Genomic DNA, 24,647 nt, shown 5'->3' on the forward strand with positions numbered 1-24,647 from the left:
GGGGTTACATCGTATAGAGCCGGACCCCACGGGGGTACATAAAATCCAGCTGGACCCCACGGGGTTACATCGCATCCAGCCCGACCCCACGGGGATACATCGCATGCAGCCGGACCCCACGGGGTTACATCGTATGCAGCCGGACCCCACGGGGTTATATCGTATGCAGCCGAACCCCACGGGGATACATCGTATCCAGCCGGACCCCACCGGGGTACATCGCATACAGCCGGACCCCACGGGGATACATCGCATACAGCCGGACCCCACCGGGTTACATCGCATACAGCCGGACCCCACGGGGTTACATCGCATACAGCCGGACCCCACGGGGTTACATCGCATACTGCCGGACACCACGGGGTTACATCGCATACAGCCGGACCCCACGGGGTTACATTGCATACAGCCGGACCCCACGGGGGTACATCGTATCCAGCCGGATCCCACGGGGGTACATCGCTTACAGCCGGATCCCACGGGGGTACATCGTATCTAGTCGGCCCCAAACGGGGGTACATCGTATCTAGTCGGACCCCACGAAGGTACATCGTATCCAGCCGGACCCCACGGGGATACATCGCATACAGCCGGACCCCACGGGGATACATCGCATACAGCCGGACCCCACGGGGATACATCGCATACAGCCGGACCCCACGGGGATACATCGCATACAGCCGGACCCCACAGGGTTACATCGTATCCAGCCGGACCCCACGGGGTTAGATCGTATCCAGCCGGACCCCACGCGGTTACATCGTATCCAGCCGGACCCCACGCGGTTACATCGTATCCAGCCGGACCCCACGGGGATACATCGTATCCAGACGGACCCCACGGGGATACATCGTATCCAGGCGGACCCCACGGGGATACATCGTATCCAGCCGGACCCCACAGGGATTACAGTATATACACAAGGGTACATTGTATACAGCCGGACTCCACAGGGATACAGTGTATACACAAGGGTACATTGTATACAGCCAGACCCCACAGGGATACAGTGTATACACGGGGGTACATCGCACACAGCCAGACCCCACAGGGATACAGTGTATGCACGGGGGTACATCGTATACAGCCGGACCCCACAGGGATACAGTGTATACACGGGGGTACATTGTATACAGCCAGACCCCACAGGGATACAGTGTATACACCGGTACATTGCACACAGCCGGACCCCCACGGGGGTACATCGTATACAGTCGCACACTAGGGGGTTACATCGTATACAGCCAGACCCCACGGGGGATACAGCGTATTCAGCCGGACCCCACGGGGGATACATCGTAGACAGCCGGACCCCACGGGGGATACATCGTACACAGCCGACCCCAGGGGGGTACATTGCAGACAGCCGGACCCCAAGGGAATACATCACACACAGCCGGACCCCACGGGAAGACAGTGTAAGCAGCCGGACCCCACGGGGAAACAGTGTATACAGCCAGACCCCACGGGGGTACATCGTATACAGCCGGACGCCACGGGGGTACATTGTAAACAGCCGGACCCCACGGGGGTACATCGTATACAGCCGGACGCCACGGGGGTACATAAAATCCAGCTGGACCCCACGGGGTTACATCGCATCCAGCTAGACCCCACGGGAATACATCGTATCCAGCCCGACCCCACGGGGTTACATCACATCCAGCCGGACCCCACAGGGTTACATCGTATCCAGCCCGACCCCACGGGGTTACATCACATCCAGCCGGACCCCACAGGGTTACATCGTATCCAGCCGGACCCCATGGGGTTACATCGTATAGAGCCGGACCCCACGGGGGTACATAAAATCCAGCTGGACCCCACGGGGTTACATCGCATCCAGCCCGACCCCACGGGGATACATCGCATGCAGCCGGACCCCACGGGGTTACATCGTATGCAGCCGGACCCCACGGGGTTATATCGTATGCAGCCGAACCCCACGGGGATACATCGTATCCAGCCGGACCCCACCGGGGTACATCGCATACAGCCGGACCCCACGGGGATACATCGCATACAGCCGGACCCCACCGGGTTACATCGCATACAGCCGGACCCCACGGGGTTACATCGCATACAGCCGGACCCCACGGGGTTACATCGCATACTGCCGGACACCACGGGGTTACATCGCATACAGCCGGACCCCACGGGGTTACATTGCATACAGCCGGACCCCACGGGGGTACATCGTATCCAGCCGGATCCCACGGGGGTACATCGCTTACAGCCGGATCCCACGGGGGTACATCGTATCTAGTCGGCCCCAAACGGGGGTACATCGTATCTAGTCGGACCCCACGAAGGTACATCGTATCCAGCCGGACCCCACGGGGATACATCGCATACAGCCGGACCCCACGGGGATACATCGCATACAGCCGGACCCCACGGGGATACATCGCATACAGCCGGACCCCACGGGGATACATCGCATACAGCCGGACCCCACAGGGTTACATCGTATCCAGCCGGACCCCACGGGGTTAGATCGTATCCAGCCGGACCCCACGCGGTTACATCGTATCCAGCCGGACCCCACGCGGTTACATCGTATCCAGCCGGACCCCACGGGGATACATCGTATCCAGACGGACCCCACGGGGATACATCGTATCCAGGCGGACCCCACGGGGATACATCGTATCCAGCCGGACCCCACAGGGATTACAGTATATACACAAGGGTACATTGTATACAGCCGGACTCCACAGGGATACAGTGTATACACAAGGGTACATTGTATACAGCCAGACCCCACAGGGATACAGTGTATACACGGGGGTACATCGCACACAGCCAGACCCCACAGGGATACAGTGTATGCACGGGGGTACATCGTATACAGCCGGACCCCACAGGGATACAGTGTATACACGGGGGTACATTGTATACAGCCAGACCCCACAGGGATACAGTGTATACACCGGTACATTGCACACAGCCGGACCCCCACGGGGGTACATCGTATACAGTCGCACACTAGGGGGTTACATCGTATACAGCCAGACCCCACGGGGGATACAGCGTATTCAGCCGGACCCCACGGGGGATACATCGTAGACAGCCGGACCCCACGGGGGATACATCGTACACAGCCGACCCCAGGGGGGTACATTGCAGACAGCCGGACCCCAAGGGAATACATCACACACAGCCGGACCCCACGGGAAGACAGTGTAAGCAGCCGGACCCCACGGGGAAACAGTGTATACAGCCAGACCCCACGGGGGTACATCGTATACAGCCGGACGCCACGGGGGTACATTGTAAACAGCCGGACCCCACGGGGGTACATCGTATACAGCCGGACGCCACGGGGGTACATAAAATCCAGCTGGACCCCACGGGGTTACATCGCATCCAGCTAGACCCCACGGGAATACATCGTATCCAGCCCGACCCCACGGGGTTACATCACATCCAGCCGGACCCCACAGGGTTACATCGTATCCAGCCCGACCCCACGGGGTTACATCACATCCAGCCGGACCCCACAGGGTTACATCGTATCCAGCCGGACCCCATGGGGTTACATCGTATAGAGCCGGACCCCACGGGGGTACATAAAATCCAGCTGGACCCCACGGGGTTACATCGCATCCAGCCCGACCCCACGGGGATACATCGCATGCAGCCGGACCCCACGGGGTTACATCGTATGCAGCCGGACCCCACGGGGTTATATCGTATGCAGCCGAACCCCACGGGGATACATCGTATCCAGCCGGACCCCACCGGGGTACATCGCATACAGCCGGACCCCACGGGGATACATCGCATACAGCCGGACCCCACCGGGTTACATCGCATACAGCCGGACCCCACGGGGGTACATCGCTTACAGCCGGACCCCACAGGGGTACACCGTATCTAGTCGGACCCCACGGGGGTATACCGTATCTATTCGGACCCCACGGAGGTACATCGTATCTAGCCGGACCCCACGGGGATACATCGTATCCAGCCGGACCCCACGGGGGTACATCGTATCCAGCCGGGCCCCACGGGGATACATCGCATACAGCCGGACCCCACGGGGATACATCGCATACAGCCGGACCCCACGGGGGCACATTGGATCCAGCCGGACCCCACGGAGGTACATCGGATCAAGCCGGACCCCACGGAGGTAAATCTGATCTAGCCGGACCCCACGCGGTTACATCGTATCTAGTCGGACCCCACGGGGTTACATCGTGTCTAGTCGGACCCCACGGAGGTACATCGTATCCAGCCGGGCCCCACGTTTCGATATATGGTACGTATGGTTTTGGTTTACAGGGCGCATGCGGCGATGGTTTGGGGTTATTTACTCCAAAACATCCCCAACTGTCCGCTGTCTCTAACACCATGTCCTCTCTCTACCTAAAACTAAACCTCTCTAACACTGACCTGCTGGTGTTTCCACCCTCCACTAACCGCCCTCCTCCTGACATCTCCATCTCAGTGTGTGGCACCATAACTCCCAGCACGCTCCCTGCCTTGTACATTGTATACAGCCGGACCCCACAGGGATACAGTGTATACACGGGGTACATCGAATACAGCCGGACCCCACAGGGATACAGTGTATACAAGGGGGTACATCGTATACAGCCAGGCCTCACAGGGATACAACGTATACACGGGGATATACCGTATACAGCCGGACCCCACAGGAATACAGTGTATACACGGGGTACATCGTATACAGCTGAACCCCACAGGGATACAGTGTATACACAGGGTACACCGTATACAGCCGGACCCCACGGGGATACATCGCATACAGCCGGACCCAATGGGGATACATCGCATACAGCCGGACCCTACGGGGATACATCACACACAGCCGGACCCCACAGGGATACAGTATATACAAAGGGTACATCGTATACAGCCGGAACCCCACAGGGATACAGTGTATACACAGGGTATACTGTATACAGCCGGACCCCACGGGGATACAACGCATACAACCGGACCCTACGTGGATACATCGCACACAACCGGACCCCACGGGGATACATCGCATACAGCCGGACCCCACGGGGATACATCGCATACAGCCGGACCCCACGGGGATACATCGCATACAGCCGGACCCCACGGGGATACATCGCATACAGCCGGACCCCACGGGGATACATCGCATACAGCCGGACCCCACGGGGATACATCGCATACAGCCGGACCCCACGGGGATACATCGTATTCAGCCGGACCCCACGGGGTTACATCACATCCAGCCGGACCCCACAGGGTTACATCGTATCCAGCCGGACCCCACGGGGTTACATCGTATTCAGCCGGACCCCACGGGGTTACATCGTATTCAGCCGGACCCCACGGGGTTACATCACATCCAGCCGGACCCCACGGGGTTACATCGTATCCAGCCGGACCCCACGGGGTTACATCGCATACAGCCGGACCCCACGGGGTTACATCACATCCAGCCGGACCCCACAGGGTTACATCGCATCCAGCCGGACCCCACGGGGTTACATCGTATCCAGCCGGACCCCACGGGGTTACATCGCATACAGCCGGACCCCACGGGGTTACATCACATCCAGCCGGACCCCACAGGGTTACATCGCATCCAGCCGGACCCCACGGGGTTACATCGTATCCAGCCGGACCCCATGGGGTTACATCGCATCCAGCCGGACCCCACGGGGTTACATCGTATCCAGCCGGACCCCACGGGGTTACATCGTATCCAGCCGGACCCCACGGGGTTACATCGTATCCAGCCGGACCCCACGGGGTTACATCGTATCCAGACGGACCCCACGGGGATACATCATAAACAGCCGGAACCCACGGGGATACATCATAAACAGCCGGACCCCACGGGGGTACATCGGATCCAGCCGGACCCCACGGGGGTACATCGCATACAGCCGGGCCCCACGGGGGTACATCGCATACAGCCGGGCCCCACGGGGGTACATCGCATACAGCCGGACTCCACTGGGGTACATTGCATACAGCCGGACCCCACGGGGTTACATCGTATCTAGTCGGACCCCACGGGGGTACATCGTATCCAGACGGACCCCACGGGGATACATCATAAACAGCCGGAACCCACGGGGATACATCATAAACAGCCGGACCCCACGGGGGTACATCGGATCCAGCCGGACCCCACGGGGGTACATCGCATACAGCCGGGCCCCACGGGGGTACATCGCATACAGCCGGGCCCCACGGGGGTACATCGCATACAGCCGGGCCCCACGGGGGTACATCGCATACAGCCGGGCCCCACGGGGGTACATCACATACAGCCGGACTCCACTGGGGTACATTGCATACAGCCGGACCCCACGGGGTTACATCGTATCTAGTCGGACCCCACGGGGGTACATTGTATACAGCCGGACTCCACTGGGGTACATTGCATACAGCCGGACCCAACGGGGTTACATCATATCTAGTACGACCCCATGGGGGTACATCGCATACAGCCGGACTCCACTGGGGTACATTGTATACAGCCGGACCCCACGGGGGTATATCGGAACCAGCCGGACCCCATGCGGGTACATCAGATCCAGCCGGACCCCACTGGCGTACATCGCATACAGTCGGACCCCATGGGGATACATCCTATTCAGCCGGACCCCACGGGGTTACATCATAAGCAGCCAGACCCTACGGGGGTACATCGCACACAGTCGGACCCCCACGAGGATACATCGCATACAGCCGGACCCCACGGGGATACAACACATACAGCCGGACCCCACGGGGATACAGTGCATCCAGACGGACCCCACTGGGATACATCACACACAACCGGACCCCACGGGGATACATCACACACAGCCGGACCCCACGGGGATACATCACACACAGCCGGACCCCACGGGGATACATCATAGACAGCTGGAACCCACGGGGGCATATCACATACAGCCGGACCCCACGGGGGTACATCTTATCCAGCCGGACCCCACGGGGGTACATCTTATCCAGCCGGACCCCACGGGGGTACATCGCATACAGCCGGACCCAACGGGGGTACATCGCATACAGCCGGACCCCACTGGGGTACATCGCATACAGCCGGACCCCACGGGGGTACATCGCATACAGCCGGACCCAAAGGGGGTACATCGTATACAGCTGGACCCCACGGGGATACATCGCTACAGCCGGACCCCACGGGGATACATCGCATACAGCCGGACCCCATGGGGATACATCACATACAGCCGGACCCCACGCGGATACATCGTAAACAGCCGGAACCCACGGGGGTACATCGTATACAGCCGGACCCCACGGGGATACATCGCATACAGCCGGACCCCATGGGGATACATCACATACAGCCGGACCCCATGGGGATACATCGCATACAGCCGGACCCCATGGGGATACATCACATACAGCCGGACCCCACGCGGATACATCGTAAACAGCCGGAACCCACGGGGGTACATCCTATACAGCCGGACCCCACGGGGATACATCGCTACAGCCGGACCCCACGGGGATACATCGCATACAGCCGGACCCCATGGGGATACATCGCATACAGCCGGACCCCATGGGGATACATCACATACAGCCGGACCCCATGGGGATACATCGCATACAGCCGGACCCCATGGGGATACATCGCATACAGCCGGACCCCATGGGGATACATCGCATACAGCCGGACCCCATGGGGATACATCACATACAGCCGGACCCCACGCGGATACATCGTAAACAGCCGGAACCCACGGGGGTACATCGTATACAGCCGGAACCCACAGGGGTACATCTTATCCAGCCGGACCCATGGGGATACATCCTATTCAGCCGGACCCCACGCGGTTACATGGTGATACCATTTTCTGATTTTCCCGGGAGCCCAGCAGTGTTCTGTGGTCTTCCCCTGGTGGACCTCCCCCTCCTTGAGTCAAAGAGCCTTAGGGGTGTCACCCCGGGGAATCAAGGCATGTATATGACATAGTGGGACAGCCCGCGCCTACATGATGTTGTCCCTACCCTTTGCCTGCGCCTACATGATGCTGTCCCTACTCTTCGCCCGTGCTTTCATGATATTGTCCCTACCCTTCGCCCGCGCCTACATGATGTTGTCCCTACTCTTTGACCCCATCTACATGATGTTGTCCCTACTCTTTGCCCGCGCCTTCATGATGTTGTCCCTACTCTTTGACCCTGTCTACATGATGTTGTCCTTACTCTTTGACCCCGTCTACATGATGTTGTCCCTACTCTTTGCCCACGCCTTCATGATGTTGTCCCTACTCTTTGACCCCGTCTACATGATGTTGTCCTTACTCTTTGCCCCCGTCTACATAATGTTGTCCCTACTCTTTGCCCCCGTCTACATGATGTTGTCCCTACTCTTTGCCCGCGCCTTCATGATGTTGTCCCTACTCTTTGCCCGCGCCTTCATGATGTTGTCCCTACTCTTTGCCCCCGTCTACATGATGCTGTCCCTACTCTTCGCCCGTGCCTTCATGATGTTGTCCCTACTCTTTGCCCGCGCCTTCATGATGTTGTCCCTACTCTTTGACCCCGTCTACATGATGTTGTCCTTACTCTTTGACCCCGTCTACATGATGTTGTCCCTACTCCTTGCCCCTGTCTACATGATGTTGTCCCTACTCCTTGCCCCTGTCTACATGATGTTGTCCTTACTCTTTGCCCGCGCCTTCATGATGTTCTCCCTACTCTTTGCCCCTGTCTACATGATGTTGTCCCTACTCTTTGCCCGCGCCTTCATGATGTTGTCCCTACTCTTTGACCCCGTCTACATGATGTTGTCCTTACTCTTTGACCCCGTCTACATGATGTTGTCCCTACTCTTTGCCCCCGTCTACATGATGTTGTCCCTACTCTTTGCCCCCGTCTACATGATGTTGTCCCTACTCCTTGCCCCCGTCTACATGATGTGGTCCCTACTCCTTGCCCCCGTCTACATGATGTTGTCCCTACTCTTTGCCCGCGTCTACATGATGTTGTCCCTACTCTTTGCCCCTGTCTACATGATGTTGTCCCTACTCTTTGCCCCTGTCTACATGATGTTGTCCCTACTCCTTGCCCCCGTCTACATGATGTTGTCCCTACTCTTTGCCCGCGTCTACATGATGTTGTCCCTACTCTTTGCCCCTGTCTACATGATGCTGTCCCTACTCTTTGCCCGCGTCTACATGATGTTGTCCCTACTCTTTGCCCCTGTCTACATGATGTTGTCCCTACTCTTTGCCCCCGTCTACATGATGTTGTCCCTACTCTTTGCCCCTGTCTACATGATGCTGTCCCTACTCTTTGCCCGCGTCTACATGATGTTGTCCCTACTCTTTGCCCCTGTCTACATGATGTTGTCCCTACTCTTTGCCCCCGTCTACATGATGCTGTCCCTACTCTCTGGCGGGGGGGTTCTATGACTATCGGTGCCTTCTCTGTTTTAGGTGTTCTAGTTCGTGTTCTGGGGGCAGGCCTTACGCCCCTTATAAAAGCTGTGAATTACGGGATGTACACCGGTCCGTAGTTCGGGGGATGGGCCGGGGGTTATATGTATAGGCCGTCTGCTTCTCTAGGCTCTTCATGGATGATGACCAACTCTACTGCAATGGCTAGCACGGATCTTAAACTGGTCTCTTGCAACTACAGGCTGGAAATCTAAATTTAACCCCTTAAGGACCCGACACTTTAGGGATTTTACTGCCGTATTGCTTCCCTTCAGCTACCAAAATTATTTTTGCTGTGTTTTTTTTCGTGACATATAGGGCGATTCCTTAAGTATCTTTTTCACTTCCTTTTTCCGTTTTCTAGTTTTATTTGGGTGTAAAAATCTAAAAAAAAAAAAAGATTTTTAATAGAGATGAGCGGACGTCCTCGGTAAGGCTGATTTCACAATCGAGCACCGCGATTTTTGAGTACTTCACTACTCAGGTGAAAAGATTCGGGTGGCGCCGGGGGTGAGCGGGGGATGGCGTGGTGGAGCGGGGCGTAGCAGTGGGGAACAGGGGGGAGCTCTCTCTCTCTCCCTCTCCCCCCCACAACCCCCCGGTCCACCACGCCATCCCCCGCTCACCCCCGGCGCCACCCGAATCTTTTCACCTGAGTAGTGAAGTACTCAAAAATCGCGGTGCTCGATTGTGAAATCCGCCTTACCGAGGACGATCGCTCAGCTCTAATTTTTTACATTTATACTTCTTTTTTTTATTTTGTATATTTATGCTAAAATAAAGTATGTGAACGTTATTTCGGACGTTTCGATATATGGTACGTATGGTTTTGGTTTACAGGGCGCGTGCGGCGATGGTTTGGGGTTATTTACTCCAGAACATCCCCAACTGTCTCTCTGCTGTCTCTAACACTATGTCCTCTCTCTACCTAAACTAAACCTCTCTAAAACTGACCTGCTGGTATTTCCACCCTCCACTAACCGCCCTCCTCCTGGCATCTCCATCTCAGTGTGTGGCACCATAACTCCCAGCATGCCCGCTGCCTTGGGGTCATATTTGACTCTGATCTCTCCTTTACCCCCTACATCCAATCTCTGGCCCGAACATGTCAGCTGCACCTCAAGAACATCGCAGGAATCCGCTCTTCTCTCACTGTAGACGCGCTATAAACGCTCACTGTTGCCCTCATCCACTCCCGGCTCGATTATTACACCCCGTTGCTGATCGGCCCCCCGCACCAGACTCTACCCTCTCCAATCCATCCTGAATGCGGCAGCCAGGCTCATCTTCCTGTCCAGCCGCTACTCGGACGCCTCTGCCCTGTGCCAGTCACTGCACTGGCTGCCCGTTACATACAGAATACAATTCACACTCACCAGCCTCATCCATAAAGCCCTCCACAGCGCAGCGCCCCCTATATTGTATCCCTCATCCACAGCGCAGCGCCCCCCTATATTGTATCCCTCATCCACAGCGCAGCACCCCCCTATATTGTATCCCTCATCCACAGCATAGCGCCCCCCTATATTGTATCCCTCATCCACAGCGCAGCGCCCCCTATATTGTATCCCTCATCCACAGCGCAGCGCCCCCCTATATTGTATCCCTCATCCACAGCGCAGCACCCCCCTATATTGTATCCCTCATCCACAGCGCAGCACCCCCCTACATTGTATCCCTCATCCACAGCGCAGAGCCCCCCTATATTGTATCCCTCATCCACAGCGCAGCGCCCCCCTATATTGTATCCCTCATCCACAGCGCAGCGCCCCCCTATATTGTATCCCTCCTCCTCAGCACCGCCCTACATTGTATCCCTCCTCCACAGTGCAGCGCCGCCCTACATTGTATCCCTCATCCACAGCACCGCCCTACATTGTATCCCTCATCCACAGCGCAGCGCCCCCCTATATTGTATCCCTCATCCACAGCGCAGCGCCGCCCTACATTGTATCCCTCATCCACAGTGCAGCGCCCCCCTATATTGTATCCCTCATCCACAGCACCGCGCCGCCCTACATTGTGTCCCGCATCCACAGCACCGCGCCGCCCTACATTGTATCCCTCATCCACAGCACCGCCCTACATTGTATCCCTCATCCACAGCGCAGGGCCCCCCTATATTGTATCCCTCATCCACAGCACCGCGCCGCCCTACATTGTATCCCTCATCCACAGTGCAGCGCCCCCCTATATTGTATCCCTCATCCACAGCGCAGCGCCCTCTACATTGTATCCCTCCTCCACAGCACAGCGCCCCCCTATATTGTATCCCTCATCCACAGCACCGCGCCGCCCTACATTGTATCCCTCATCCACAGTGCAGCGCCCCCTACATTGTATCCCTCATCCACAGCGCAGCACCGCCCTATATTGTATCCCTCATCCACAGCACAGCGCCCCCTATATTGTATCCCTCATCCACAGCACAGCGCCCCCCTATATTGTATCCCTCATCCACAGCGCAGCGCCCCCCTATATTGTATCCCTCATCCACAGCTCCGCCCTATATTGTATCCCTCATCCACAGCGCAGCACCCCCTATATTGTATCCCTCATCCACAGCACCACGCCCCCCTACATTGTATCCCTCATCCACAGTGCAGCGCCCCCCTATATTGTATCCCTCATCCACAGCGCAGCGCCCCCCTATATTGTATCCCTCATCCACAGCACAGCGCCCCCTATATTGTATCCCTCATCCACAGTGCAGCGCCCCCCTATATTGTATCCCTCATCCACAGCGCAGCGCCCCCTATATTGTATCCCTCATCCACAGCGCAGAGCCCCCCTATATTGTATCCCTCATCCACAGCGCAGCGCCCCCTATATTGTATCCCTCATCCACAGCACAGCGCCCCCCTATATTGTATCCCTCATCCACAGCACCACGCCGCCCTACATTGTATCCCTCATCCACAGTGCAGCGCCCCCTACATTGTATCCCTCATCCACAGCGCAGCACCGCCCTATATTGTATCCCTCATCCACAGCACAGCACCGACCTACATTGTATCCCTCATCCACAGCACAGCGCCCCCTATATTGTATCCCTCATCCACAGCACAGCGCCCCCCTATATTGTATCCCTCATCCACAGCGCAGCGCCCCCCTATATTGTATCCCTCATCCACAGCTCCGCCCTATATTGTATCCCTCATCCACAGCGCAGCACCCCCTATATTGTATCCCTCATCCACAGCGCAGCGCGCCCCTATATTGTATCCCTCATCCACAGCGCAGCGCCCCCCTATATTGTATCCCTCATCCACAGCACAGCGCCCCCTATATTGTATCCCTCATCCACAGCGCAGCGCCCCCCTATATTGTATCCCTCATCCACAGCACAGCGTCCCCCTACATTGTATCCCTCATCCACAGTGCAGCGCCCCCCTATATTGTATCCCTCATCCACAGCGCAGCGCCCCCCTATATTGTATCCCTCATCCACAGTGCAGCGCCCCCTACATTGTATCCCTCATCCACAGTGCAGCGCCCCCTATATTGTATCCCTCATCCACAGTGCAGCGCCCCCCTATATCGCCTCCCTCATCTCAATCCACCACCCAGTCCGCGCCCTCCGCTCTGCTAACGAAATCAGACTGAGCGCCCCTTTAATTCGAACTTCTCATTCCCGCCTCCAAGACTTCTCCAGAGCAGCACCGGTCCTCTGGAACGCACTACCAAAGGCTACCAGAGCAATCCAGGACTCGCAGAACTTCAGGCGTGCTCTAAAAACGCACCTCTTCAGGGAGGCATACCGCATCCCCTAAACAAACCTCTCTGTACTCCGCCTGATAACATGCTCCCTGACCTACTGACTGCAATCCCTGCTAGCCATCATAAACCGCTCCTGCAGTCATACTGATCCTGCCGTCACACGGCTAAATGTCTGACCATTGTCTATGTGTATATCACCCCTCACTCTCCACCTCCCCATACCGTGTACATCTCCACCCCGCCATACCGTGCACATCTCCACCCCCCCATACCGCGCACATCTCCACCCCCCCATACCGTGCACATCTCCACCCCCCCATACCGTGCACATCTCCACCCCCCCATACCGTGCACATCTCCACCCCCCCATACCGCGCACATCTCCACCCCCCCATACCGTGCCCATCTCCACCTCGCCATACCGTGCACATCTCCACCCCCCATACCGTGCACATCTCCACCTCGCCATACCGTGCACATCTCCACCCCCCCATACCGTGCACATCTCCACCCCGCCATACCGTGCACATCTCCACCCCGCCATACCGTGCACATCTCCACCCCGCCATACCGTGCACATCTCCACCCCGCCATACCGTGCACATCTCCACCCCGCCATACCGTGCACATCTCCACCCCGCCATACCGTGCACATCTCCACCCCCCCATACCGTGCACATCTCCACCCCCCATACCGTGCACATCTCCACCCCCCCATACCGTGCACATCTCCACCCCCCCATACCGTGCACATCTCCACCCCCCCATACCGTGCCCATCTCCACCTCGCCATACCGTGCACATCTCCACCCCCCATACCGTGCACATCTCCACCTCGCCATACCGTGCACATCTCCACCCCCCCATACCGTGCACATCTCCACCCCCCATACCGTGCACATCTCCACCCCCCCATACCGTGCACATCTCCACCCCCCCCATACCGTGCACATCTCCAGCCCCCATACCGTGCACATCTCCACCTCCCCATACCGTGCACATCTCCACCTCCCCATACCGTGCACATCTCCACCTCCCCATACCGCGCACATCTCCACCTCCCCATACCGTGCCCATCTCCACCTCCCCATACCGTGCACATCTCCACCCCCCCATACCGTGCACATCTCCACCCCCCCATACCGTGCACATCTCCACCCCCCCCATACCGTGCACATCTCCACCCCTGCCATACCGTGCACATCTCCACCCCCCATACAGTGCACATCTCCACCTCCCCATACCGTGCCCATCTCCACCTCCCCATACCGTGCACATCTCCACCCCCCCATACCGTGCACATCTCCACCCCCCCATACCGTGCACATCTCCACCCCCCCCCATACCGTGCACATCTCCACCCCTGCCATACCGGGCCCATCTCCACCTCCCATACCGTGCCCATCTCCACCTCCCCATACCGTGCACATCTCCACCCCCCCATACCGTGCACATCTCCACCCCCCCATACCATGCACATCTCCACCCCGCCATACCGTGCACATCTCCACCCCCCCATACCGTGCACATCTCCACCCCCCCATACCGTGCACATCTCCACCCCCCCCATACCGTGCACATCTCCACCCCTGCCATACCGGGCCCATCTCCACCTCCCCATACCGCGCACATCTCCACCTCCCCATACCGTGCCCTTCTCCACCCCCCCATACCGTGCACATCTCCACCTCCCCATACCGTGCACATCTCCACCCCCCCATACCGTGCACATCTCCACCCCCCCATACCGCGCACATCTCCACCTCCCCATACCGTGCCCTTCTCCACCCCCCCATACCGTGCACATCTCCACCTCCCCATACCGTGCACATCTCCACCCCCCCCATACCGTGCACATCTCCACCCCCCCATACCGTGCCCATCTCTACCCCCCCCATACCGGGCACATCTCCACCCCACCATACCGTGCACATCTCCACCCCCCCATACCGTGCACATCTCCACCCCCCCATACCGTGCACATCTCCACCCCCCATACTGTGCACATCTCCACCCCCCCATACCGTGCACATCTCCAGCCCCCCATACCGCGCACATCTCCAGCCCCTTTACCTTCTCTATCACCCCATTACCTGTAGTGTGTAAGCTCGTTGGAGCCGGACCCTCACCCCTATTGTTTCCATCAGCTGATTACTATGTAACCGTGGTTCTGTAATGTTTGTCCTTCTGTCTCTCTGTATCCCCCTGTCTATGTAAGCGCTGCGGGATATGTTGGCGCTATACAAATAAAGATTATTATCTATATACATGACACAGGGCAGTATACAGCTATACGGTACCCCTCCGCACACAGTATACATGACACAGGGCAGTATACGTCTATACGGTACCCCTCCACACACTGTATACAGGGCTATATATATAATAAGCGCTGCGGGATATGTTGGCGCTGTACACATACAGATTATATATATATACACTCACACACATGACACAGGGCAGTATACAGCTATACGGTACCCCTCCGCACACAGTATACAGGGCTATATATATAATAAGCGCTGCGGGATATGTTGGCGCTGTACACATACAGATTATATATATATATACACTCACACACATGACACAGGGCAGTATACGTCTATACGGTACCCCTCCGCACACAGTATACAGGGCTATATATATAATAAGTGCTGCGGGATATGGTGGCGCTGTACACATACAGATTATATATATATATACACTCACACACATGACACAGGGCAGTATACAGCTATACGGTACCCCTCCGCACACAGTATACAGGGCTATATATATAATAAGTGCTGCGGGATATGGTGGCGCTGTACACATACAGATTATATATATATATACACTCACACACATGACACAGGGCAGTATACGTCTATACGGTACCCCTCCGCACACAGTATACAGGGCTATATATAGATATATTACCCCCCGCTGTACACAGGGCAGTATACATCTATATGGTACCCCTCCGCACACAGTATACAGGGATATATATATAATAAGCGCTGCGGGATATGTTGGTGCTGTACACATACAGATTATTATTATTGTTTTCTCTCTCAGGTCTATATTGTTGTCTTACTGATGTATGTAAGTATGTGCTTTACTATCTGTGTCCCCGTGACGTCACGTGACACCTCTGGGGGGCATTCAGGGGGTTTTTTTGACACTTTTTCTATGGTAGCCGGGGTATCCATAGGAGCCCCAGTTACAGGGGAGGTAACCCCTGTAGTGACATTGGTCACTGGCAGAGCTGGGCAGAGTCTAGTATGACCCTCCAGCTCTGCTGTAGCAGGGAGCCCTGGCAGTCACATGACCCTCCAGCTCTGCTGTAGCAGGGAGCCCTGGCAGTCACATGACCCTCCAGCTCTGCTGTAGCCGGGAGCCCTGGCAGTCACATGACCCTCCAGCTCTGCTGTAGCAGGGAGCCCTGGCAGTCACATGACCCTCCAGCTCTGCTGTAGCCGGGAGCCCTGGCAGTCACATGACCCTCCAGCTCTGCTGTAGCAGGGAGCCCTGGCAGTCACATGACCCTCCAGCTCTGCTGTAGCCGGGAGCCCTGGCAGTCACATGACCCTCCAGCTCTGCTGTAGCCGGGAGCCCTGGCAGTCACATGACCCTCCAGCTCTGCTGTAGCAGGGAGCCCTGGCAGTCACATGACCCTCCAGCTCTGCTGTAGCCGGGAGCCCTGGCAGTCACATGACCCTCCAGCTCTGCTGTAGCAGGGAGCCCTGGCAGTCACATGACCCTCCAGCTCTGCTGTAGCAGGGAGCCCTGGCAGTCACATGACCCTCCAGCTCTGCTGTAGCAGGGAGCCCTGGCAGTCACATGACCCTCCAGCTCTGCTGTAGCAGGGAGCCCTGGCAGTCACATGACCCTCCAGCTCTGCTGTAGCAGGGAGCCCTGGCAGTCACATGACCCTCCAGCTCTGCTGTAGCAGGGAGCCCTGGCAGTCACATGACCCTCCAGCTCTGCTGTAGCCGGGAGCCCTGGCAGTCACATGACCCTCCAGCTCTGCTGTAGCAGGGAGCCCTGGCAGTCACATGACCCTCCAGCTCTGCTGTAGCAGGGAGCCCTGGCAGTCACATGACCCTCCAGCTCTGCTGTAGCAGGGAGCCCTGGCAGTCACATGACCCTCCAGCTCTGCTGTAGCAGGGAGCCCTGGCAGTCACATGACCCTCCAGCTCTGCTGTAGCAGGGAGCCCTGGCAGTCACATGACCCTCCAGCTCTGCTGTAGCCGGGAGCCCTGGCAGTCACATGACCCTCCAGCTCTGCTGTAGCAGGGAGCCCTGGCAGTCACATGACCCTCCAGCTCTGCTGTAGCCGGGAGCCCTGGCAGTCACATGACCCTCCAGCTCTGCTGTAGCAGGGAGCCCTGGCAGTCACATGACCCTCCAGCTCTGCTGTAGCAGGGAGCCCTGGCAGTCACATGACCCTCCAGCTCTGCTGTAGCAGGGAGCCCTGGCAGTCACATGACCCTCCAGCTCTGCTGTAGCAGGGAGCCCTGGCAGTCACATGACCCTCCAGCTCTGCTGTAGCAGGGAGCCCTGGCAGTCACATGACCCTCCAGCTCTGCTGTAGCCGGGAGCCCTGGCAGTCACATGACCCTCCAGCTCTGCTGTAGCAGGGAGCCCTGGCAGTCACATGACCCTCCAGCTCTGCTGTAGCCGGGAGCCCTGGCAGTCACATGACCCTCCAGGCCCCCGGAGTCAAAGCTACACTTCCACTTTCTAGTTCATCGTGCTCAATGAGCGCTGTGTACTCTGCAAAGGAAAAGGCAGAAAGGGTTAAATACCCCCGCTGCCCTCTCCCCTGGGTTAGACAACCCGTCCGTCCTCTTATTGATTGCAGAAGCAGGCTTAGGCCTCATGTCCACGGGGAAAATCAGGCCCGCTACGGATTCTCCATGGAGGCCCGCGGACATGAGCGCTGAAAAGAAGAGTAAACTCACCTGCTGCGGGCCGTGCCCGTCTTCTCTTCTTCGCGGCCGGATCTTCTTTCTTGGGCCCGGCGGATGTGCTCGGCACGCCAGCTGCATGCCGCGTACATGCGCCGGGCACATCCGCCGGGCCGAAGGAAGAAGCTCACGGCCGCGAAGGAAGGAAGACCTGCATCGCCCGGAGCAGGTGAGTTTAATTCAGGTGCGAGTGTGCCGCGGATCCGGACGGCTTCCATAGAAGCCTGCGGGAGCCCCCCCCCCCCCGCGGGAGAACCGCACGAAAATGGAGCATGTCCATTTTTTTTCATGCTCCAGAATTTTTTGTAATGCACTTTTATTGACGACCCGCGGGTATTTATCTGTGGTCAATGCATTCCTATGGGGGCGCTGATCCGCTGCAGATCTTAATTCTTCTTTTCCCCGCGGACTTAAAGCGCGCCGTCATTTTACTATAAGCCTAGGAGCCGTAGATTTACTGCGCCTGGTCCTTAAGGAGTTAAAAGAGTCTTGGTTTTCACTTTTCTTAAGATTCCCTCCCCCATATAATACCATTTCAGTGGGCCCTAGGATACTTGCACTTAGCGGGCCCCTATGGGCTCTGTGCACCACGCTACCTACTCCAATGATGCTGGAGGAGTCCGTGTCCTGGTCAGCCCACTTGGCTTTCCGACAGATCCGCAGTGACGCCGCGGGACATTTCTTGATCCTTCAAGGCACCCTTCAGGGGCGGCTTCTCACGTTTATTTGCCACCCCCTGCTGATATCAGAGTCCTCCACCAAGTGATGGCACGGGTGGTTTGCTTGAGCCTGCCCCAATAAAATTTGTAGGGGACTTTAACCTTATTTTGGATTCAGTGCGGGAACGCTTTACTCCAGCCGCCTCGGGATCGCCCGGGTACCTGTATGGGCGCAATCCTACTTGTGGCAGAAAATATGGCGCCTGCTCACCCGTCGGACACCGCCTGCTCACCCGTCGGACACCGCCTGCTCACCCGTCGGACACCGCCTGCACACCCGTCGGACACCGCCTGCACACCCGTCGGACACCGCCTGCACACCCGTCGGACACCGCCTGCACACCCGTCGGACACCGCCTGCTCACCCGTCGGACACCGCCTGCTCACCCGTCGGACACCGCCTGCACACCCGTCGGACACCGCCTGCACACCCGTCGGACACCGCCTGCACACCCGTCGGACACCGCCTGCACACCCGTCGGACACCGCCTGCACACCCGTCGGACACCGCCTGCACACCCGTCGGACACCGCCTGCACACCCGTCGGACACCGCCTGCACACCCGTCGGACACCGCCTGCACACCCCAATTGGTCCTTGACCTCCGAGGGTAGTCACCCTTTGTGGAGACTTATTCTCCTATGGCTAGTCAGGGAGAGGTGCAGGAGTCTGCCGAGCAGGAGATGGGATTGTACTGGGACGTTAACGAGGGGACGGCCTCAGAGCTAACTCTATGGGATGCTTTTAAGGCTTTCATTAGAGGGTCCTTCACGTCAGCCATAGCGGAGTACAGAAGGTCCCTGCGGACCCCTCGGCTTGACTTGAAGAGCCGTCTTGTTGCTGCAGAGGCCAGGCACATAGCGAATCCCTCCCCAGAAGCATAGCTAGACCTAAACAGCTTACGATGGGAATATAAACTACTATCAACTGAATACACCAGAAAGAAACTGCTTTACAGCCGACGTCAGGTTTTTGACCAGGGGGAGAAGAATGGCCCCCTGCTGGCCCTACTTGGCCACAGAGGACCAGATGCTGCCAGCAACTGCGGCGGTGCAAGACGGTTTGGGTGCCCAGGTAGATGACCCACAACTAGTCCACCAAACGTTTGCCCATTTTTATAGAAATCTCTACAGCTCTAAGCGTAGCTGATGAACCCACAAGCCATCGTGAGGACACTCTCTCCTACGCTGAGCCAGTCCAGTATGGCCCATCTAAGCATCGAGGAAATAACGGAGGCCATCAAGTCGCCCCCCAATAGCAAATCCCCGGGCGTGGATGGGCTTCCTGGGGAATGGTATAAAAGAATTCAGAGTTCCTGGCCCCCGGCTCCTAACGTTGTAGGACTCGATCCTGCGGGATGGAGTCTTGCCGGATGCCATGCGCAGGGCCCTGATGGTCACGATCCCTAAAGCTGGAGAAGACCCAGCGGGCTGCGGCTCCTACCGGCCCGACACTCCTCAACAAAGACGTTAAGATTCTTGCAAGAATACTGCCCACACGCATGAACTTGGTCCTCGGGGAGGTCATACACGCTGACCAGTCAGGTTCCATGCCCGGCAGAAGTAGACATGAACCTAAGGCGACTTATGAAGACTAACTGTGGGAGGCGCACCCTGGTGATTACAGACCAGGCACAGGCCTCCGGCTCCATGGAGATACTTGTGGGCGGGGATGCGGCGGTTCGGGCCAACGTTTATTAAATGGGTACGGATCTTGCATGACTCTCCAGTGGCCGATGTTAGAACCAATGTCGACGTTTCTGCCCAGTTTACCCTGGGTAGAGGCACGCGGCAGGGCTGCCCTCTGCCCTATTCGCCCTTGCTATAGAGCCCATTGAAATTGTGGTCCGGACGTCGCCGATTATAAGGGGGTTCAGACTGCGCAATTAGCGCTGTATGCGGATGCCATCCTTCTTTCTCCAGGACCCGGAGTCGTCTCTTGTCTCGGCACTCACCATGTTTGATGCATTTGGCCTACACTCTGGCATTCAGGTCAATTGGGACAAAACTCACCTTGTGGCAGTGGAGCCGGCGGCGGCTGAGCTTCCCCTGCCCCACTGGACAGCTCAGACAACTTATGTGGGTAGAAGGGTGTCGGTGGATGTCTCTGCCTTTGGTGACCTTCATATATTCCCCCTTCTGGACTGGGCGGGGGGGATGGTGGCACGCTGGGCCTCTACCGCTAACCCTGGAGGCAATGAAACTGTCGCTGAAGATTCTGTAGGTCTTGCATAACTCCCCTTCCATGTTCCAAATGGCTTTACTTCCACACTCCATGGGCTTGTACTACGCATCCTGTGGAGAGGTCCCCCCAGGATTCAGCTGGAGACCCTGTGCCTGCCGGTGAGCTGGGGAGGTCTAGCCTTACCCCACCCTGCCGTCCTCGTCAGATTACAACCCGGTGGTGGCCTGGAGCGTAGGGTGGCGGGCCCGGATCAGAGTCTGAGAGCAATGCTGATGCGTGGCCCCTTCTACTGCCCCTCTACCCGCTCCCATGCTGGTAACACCCAAGGTGTGGCACAGGGCCCTGCAGCTGCTGGGGCCTTCATGAGGTGAGGGTCTGCCATAGTCAGTGACGGTGCCTTCTGCACGCTCCTACCACTGCAGAGAAGCCATTCGTACTTTAGATACTACCAGCTAAGACTTGATCGGGGCTCAGTCGAGGTCTGTCCATACCACTGTCCCTGTCTCGGTTGTGGAGGGCCTGGCGCCACTGTGTAACTTCGAGAAGCCACTGTCTAGTCTCTATGCCCAGCTAATACAGCATCTGGCTCCGATGTAGGAGAGGGTCACCGGAAGTGGGTTACTGGTATTCCGGATCTGTTGTCGGGTGGGGGTTGGGGGCATACTGGCGGGTTCTGGCCCCCCCTGATTAGCGCTAGGGACAGACCTATTCAGGTCAGGTTCTTGCATCAGATATATTACACCCCCTCCAGACTGCACGGTATGGGTTCGCTTCCCTCAGCGACGTGTCACGATACTCGTTGGCTGATGGGACCGTTCTGCAAATGTTCTGGGACTGCAGTGTCCTGCGAGATTATTGAAGGGACGTTCTCATTCATGGAGTCTCACCTGGGGGCCCCGAGGATCCTGCACCCTAGGGGGGGCTCTTTGGACTTGTTGGAGACCTCCCTGTGGCTGGGCAACCCGCATCTTACATAAGTTGCTGCTTTAATGCTAACAAGGTGATGTTGCTGAACCGGAGACGCCAAGAGAGGCCGACCATGAGGGCACGTATCCAGGGGGTAAACTCCGTGATTCCTATGTATATGGCCAGGGGATGCCCAGAGGGGCCGACCAGGAGGGCGCGTATCCAGGGGGTAAACTCCGTGATTCCTATGTATATGGCCAGGGGATGGCCAAAGGGGCCGACCAGGAGGGCGCGTATCCAGGGGGTAAACTCCGTGATTCCTATGTATATGGCCAGGGGATGGCCAAAGGGGCCGACCAGGAGGGCGCGTATCCAGGGGGTAAACTCCGTGATTCCTATGTATATGGCCAGGGGATGGCCAAAGGGGCCGACCAGGAGGGCGCGTATCCAGGGGGTAAACTCCGTGATTCCTATGTATATGGCCAGGGGATGCCCAGAGAGGCCGACCAGGAGGGCGCGTATCCAGGGGGTAAACTCCGTGATTCCTATGTATATGGCCAGGGGATGCCCAGAGAGGCCGACCAGGGGGGCACGGATAAAAGGGGCAAACTTCATGATCCCTATGTATATGGCCAGGGGCTGCCCAGAGGGGCCGACCAGGAGGGCATTGATCCAGAGGGGTAAACTCTGTGTTTTCTATGTATATGGCCAGGGGATGCCCAAAAAGGACGGCCAGGAGGGCACGGATCCAGGGGGTAAACTCAGTGATTCTTATGTATATGGCCAGGGGATGCCCGGAGTAGTCTGATTAGATCTGGGGTACATGGGCGAGCGGTAGGTAAGGGGTCTGCCTAAGTGTCATGGGGTCATGGAGTGAAGAGTACCGGCTTGACCTGACTGACTATCCTTTCCTGCTTCTTGAGAGTGGCGCTGCGCTGTTGGAGGGGGCACTATAGCGTTGGGTCATTATTTTCAGGCGGCACGCAACTCACCTCAAACTCATCAAACGGCTCCAAAGTGTCAATGCGCAACTTTTCTGATTCGGTAACGCAAGACATGGAGAACTCGTTCATGTCCAAGACCCGACACTGCTGCCAGCCCTGGAAGAGGAAAGGCATAGACACAGTGAGAAGATGCCCCGACCTCAGGAACGCTGGCGCGGGAACAGACTGCACCGTCGCCCATCTATCACGTACGTGCAGAGACTACCGCCCTCCTGTATATCTCTGTAGATGATGGAGGTACAGATACTACCGCCTCCCTGTCTCTCTCTGTAGATGATGGAGGTACAGATACTACCGCCTCTCTGTATATCACGTAGGTGCAGATACTACCGCCTCCCTGTATATCTCTGTATATCACGTAGGTGAAGATACTACCGCCTCCCTGTCTCTCTCTGTAGATGATGGAGGTACAGATACTACCGCCTCTCTGTATATCACGTAGGTGCAGATACTACCGCCTCCCTGTATATCACGTAGGTGAAGATACTACCGCCTCTCTGTATATCACGTAGGTGAAGATACTACCGCCTCCCTGTCTCTCTCTGTAGATGATGGAGGTACAGATACTACCGCCTCCCTGTATATCACGTAGGTGCAGATACTACCGCCTCCCTGTATATCACGTAGGTGCAGATACTACCGCCTCCCTGTATATCACGTAGGTGCAGATACTACCGCCTCCCTGTATATCACGTAGGTGCAGATACTACCGCCTCCCTGTATATCACGTAGGTACAGATACTACCACCTCCCTGTATATTACGTAGGTGCAGATACTACCACCTCCCTGTATATCACGTAGGTGCAGATACTACCGCCTCCCTGTATATCACGTAGGTGCAGATACTACCGCCTCCCTGTATATCACGTAGGTGCAGATACTACCGCCTCCCTGTATATCACGTAGGTGCAGATACTACCGCCTCCCTGTATATCACGTAGGTACAGATACTACCGCCTCCCTCTCTCTCTGTAGATGACGGGGGTACAGATACTACCGCCTCCCTTTCTCTCTCTGTAGATGATGGAGGTACAGATATTACCGCCTCCCTGTCTCATTGTAGATGATGGAGGTACAGATATTACCGCCTCCCTGTCTCATTGTAGATGATGGAGGTACAGATATTACCGCCTCCCTGTCTCTCTGTGTAGATGATGGAGGTACAGATACTACCACCTCCCTGTCTCATTGTAGATGATGGAGGTACAGATACTACCGCCTCCCTGTCTCTCTCTGTAGATGACGGGGGTACAGATATTACCACCTCCCTGTCTCATTGTAGATGATGGAGGTACAGATATTACCGCCTCCCTGTCTCTCTCTGTAGATGATGGAGGTACAGATACTACCGCCTCTCTGTATATCACGTAGGTGCAGATACTACCGCCTCCCTGTATATCACGTAGGTGAAGATACTACCGCCTCTCTGTATATCACGTAGGTGAAGATACTACCGCCTCCCTGTCTCTCTCTGTAGATGATGGAGGTACAGATACTACCGCCTCCCTGTATATCACGTAGGTGCAGATACTACCGCCTCCCTGTATATCACGTAGGTGCAGATACTACCGCCTCCCTGTATATCACGTAGGTGCAGATACTACCGCCTCCCTGTATATCACGTAGGTGCAGATACTACCGCCTCCCTGTATATCACGTAGGTACAGATACTACCACCTCCCTGTATATTACGTAGGTGCAGATACTACCACCTCCCTGTATAT

The 24,647-nt window shown here is 57.0% G+C and overlaps 1 protein-coding gene across 1 annotated transcript in view; it reads right to left on the minus strand.

Moving 5' to 3' along the window:
• LCMT2 (leucine carboxyl methyltransferase 2) overlaps positions 1–24,647 on the minus strand; it is a 93,985-nt gene that overhangs the window by 63,524 nt on the left and 5,814 nt on the right. Inside the window, exon 4 of the mRNA XM_066589054.1 lies at positions 22,911–23,018. Within this exon, the coding sequence (XP_066445151.1) occupies positions 22,911–23,018 (108 nt within the window). The remainder of the gene's footprint in view (positions 1–22,910; positions 23,019–24,647) is intronic.

The sequence above is a fragment of the Eleutherodactylus coqui genome, chromosome 1, assembly GCF_035609145.1.
Source record: "Eleutherodactylus coqui strain aEleCoq1 chromosome 1, aEleCoq1.hap1, whole genome shotgun sequence".
NCBI lineage: Eukaryota > Metazoa > Chordata > Amphibia > Anura > Eleutherodactylidae > Eleutherodactylus > Eleutherodactylus coqui.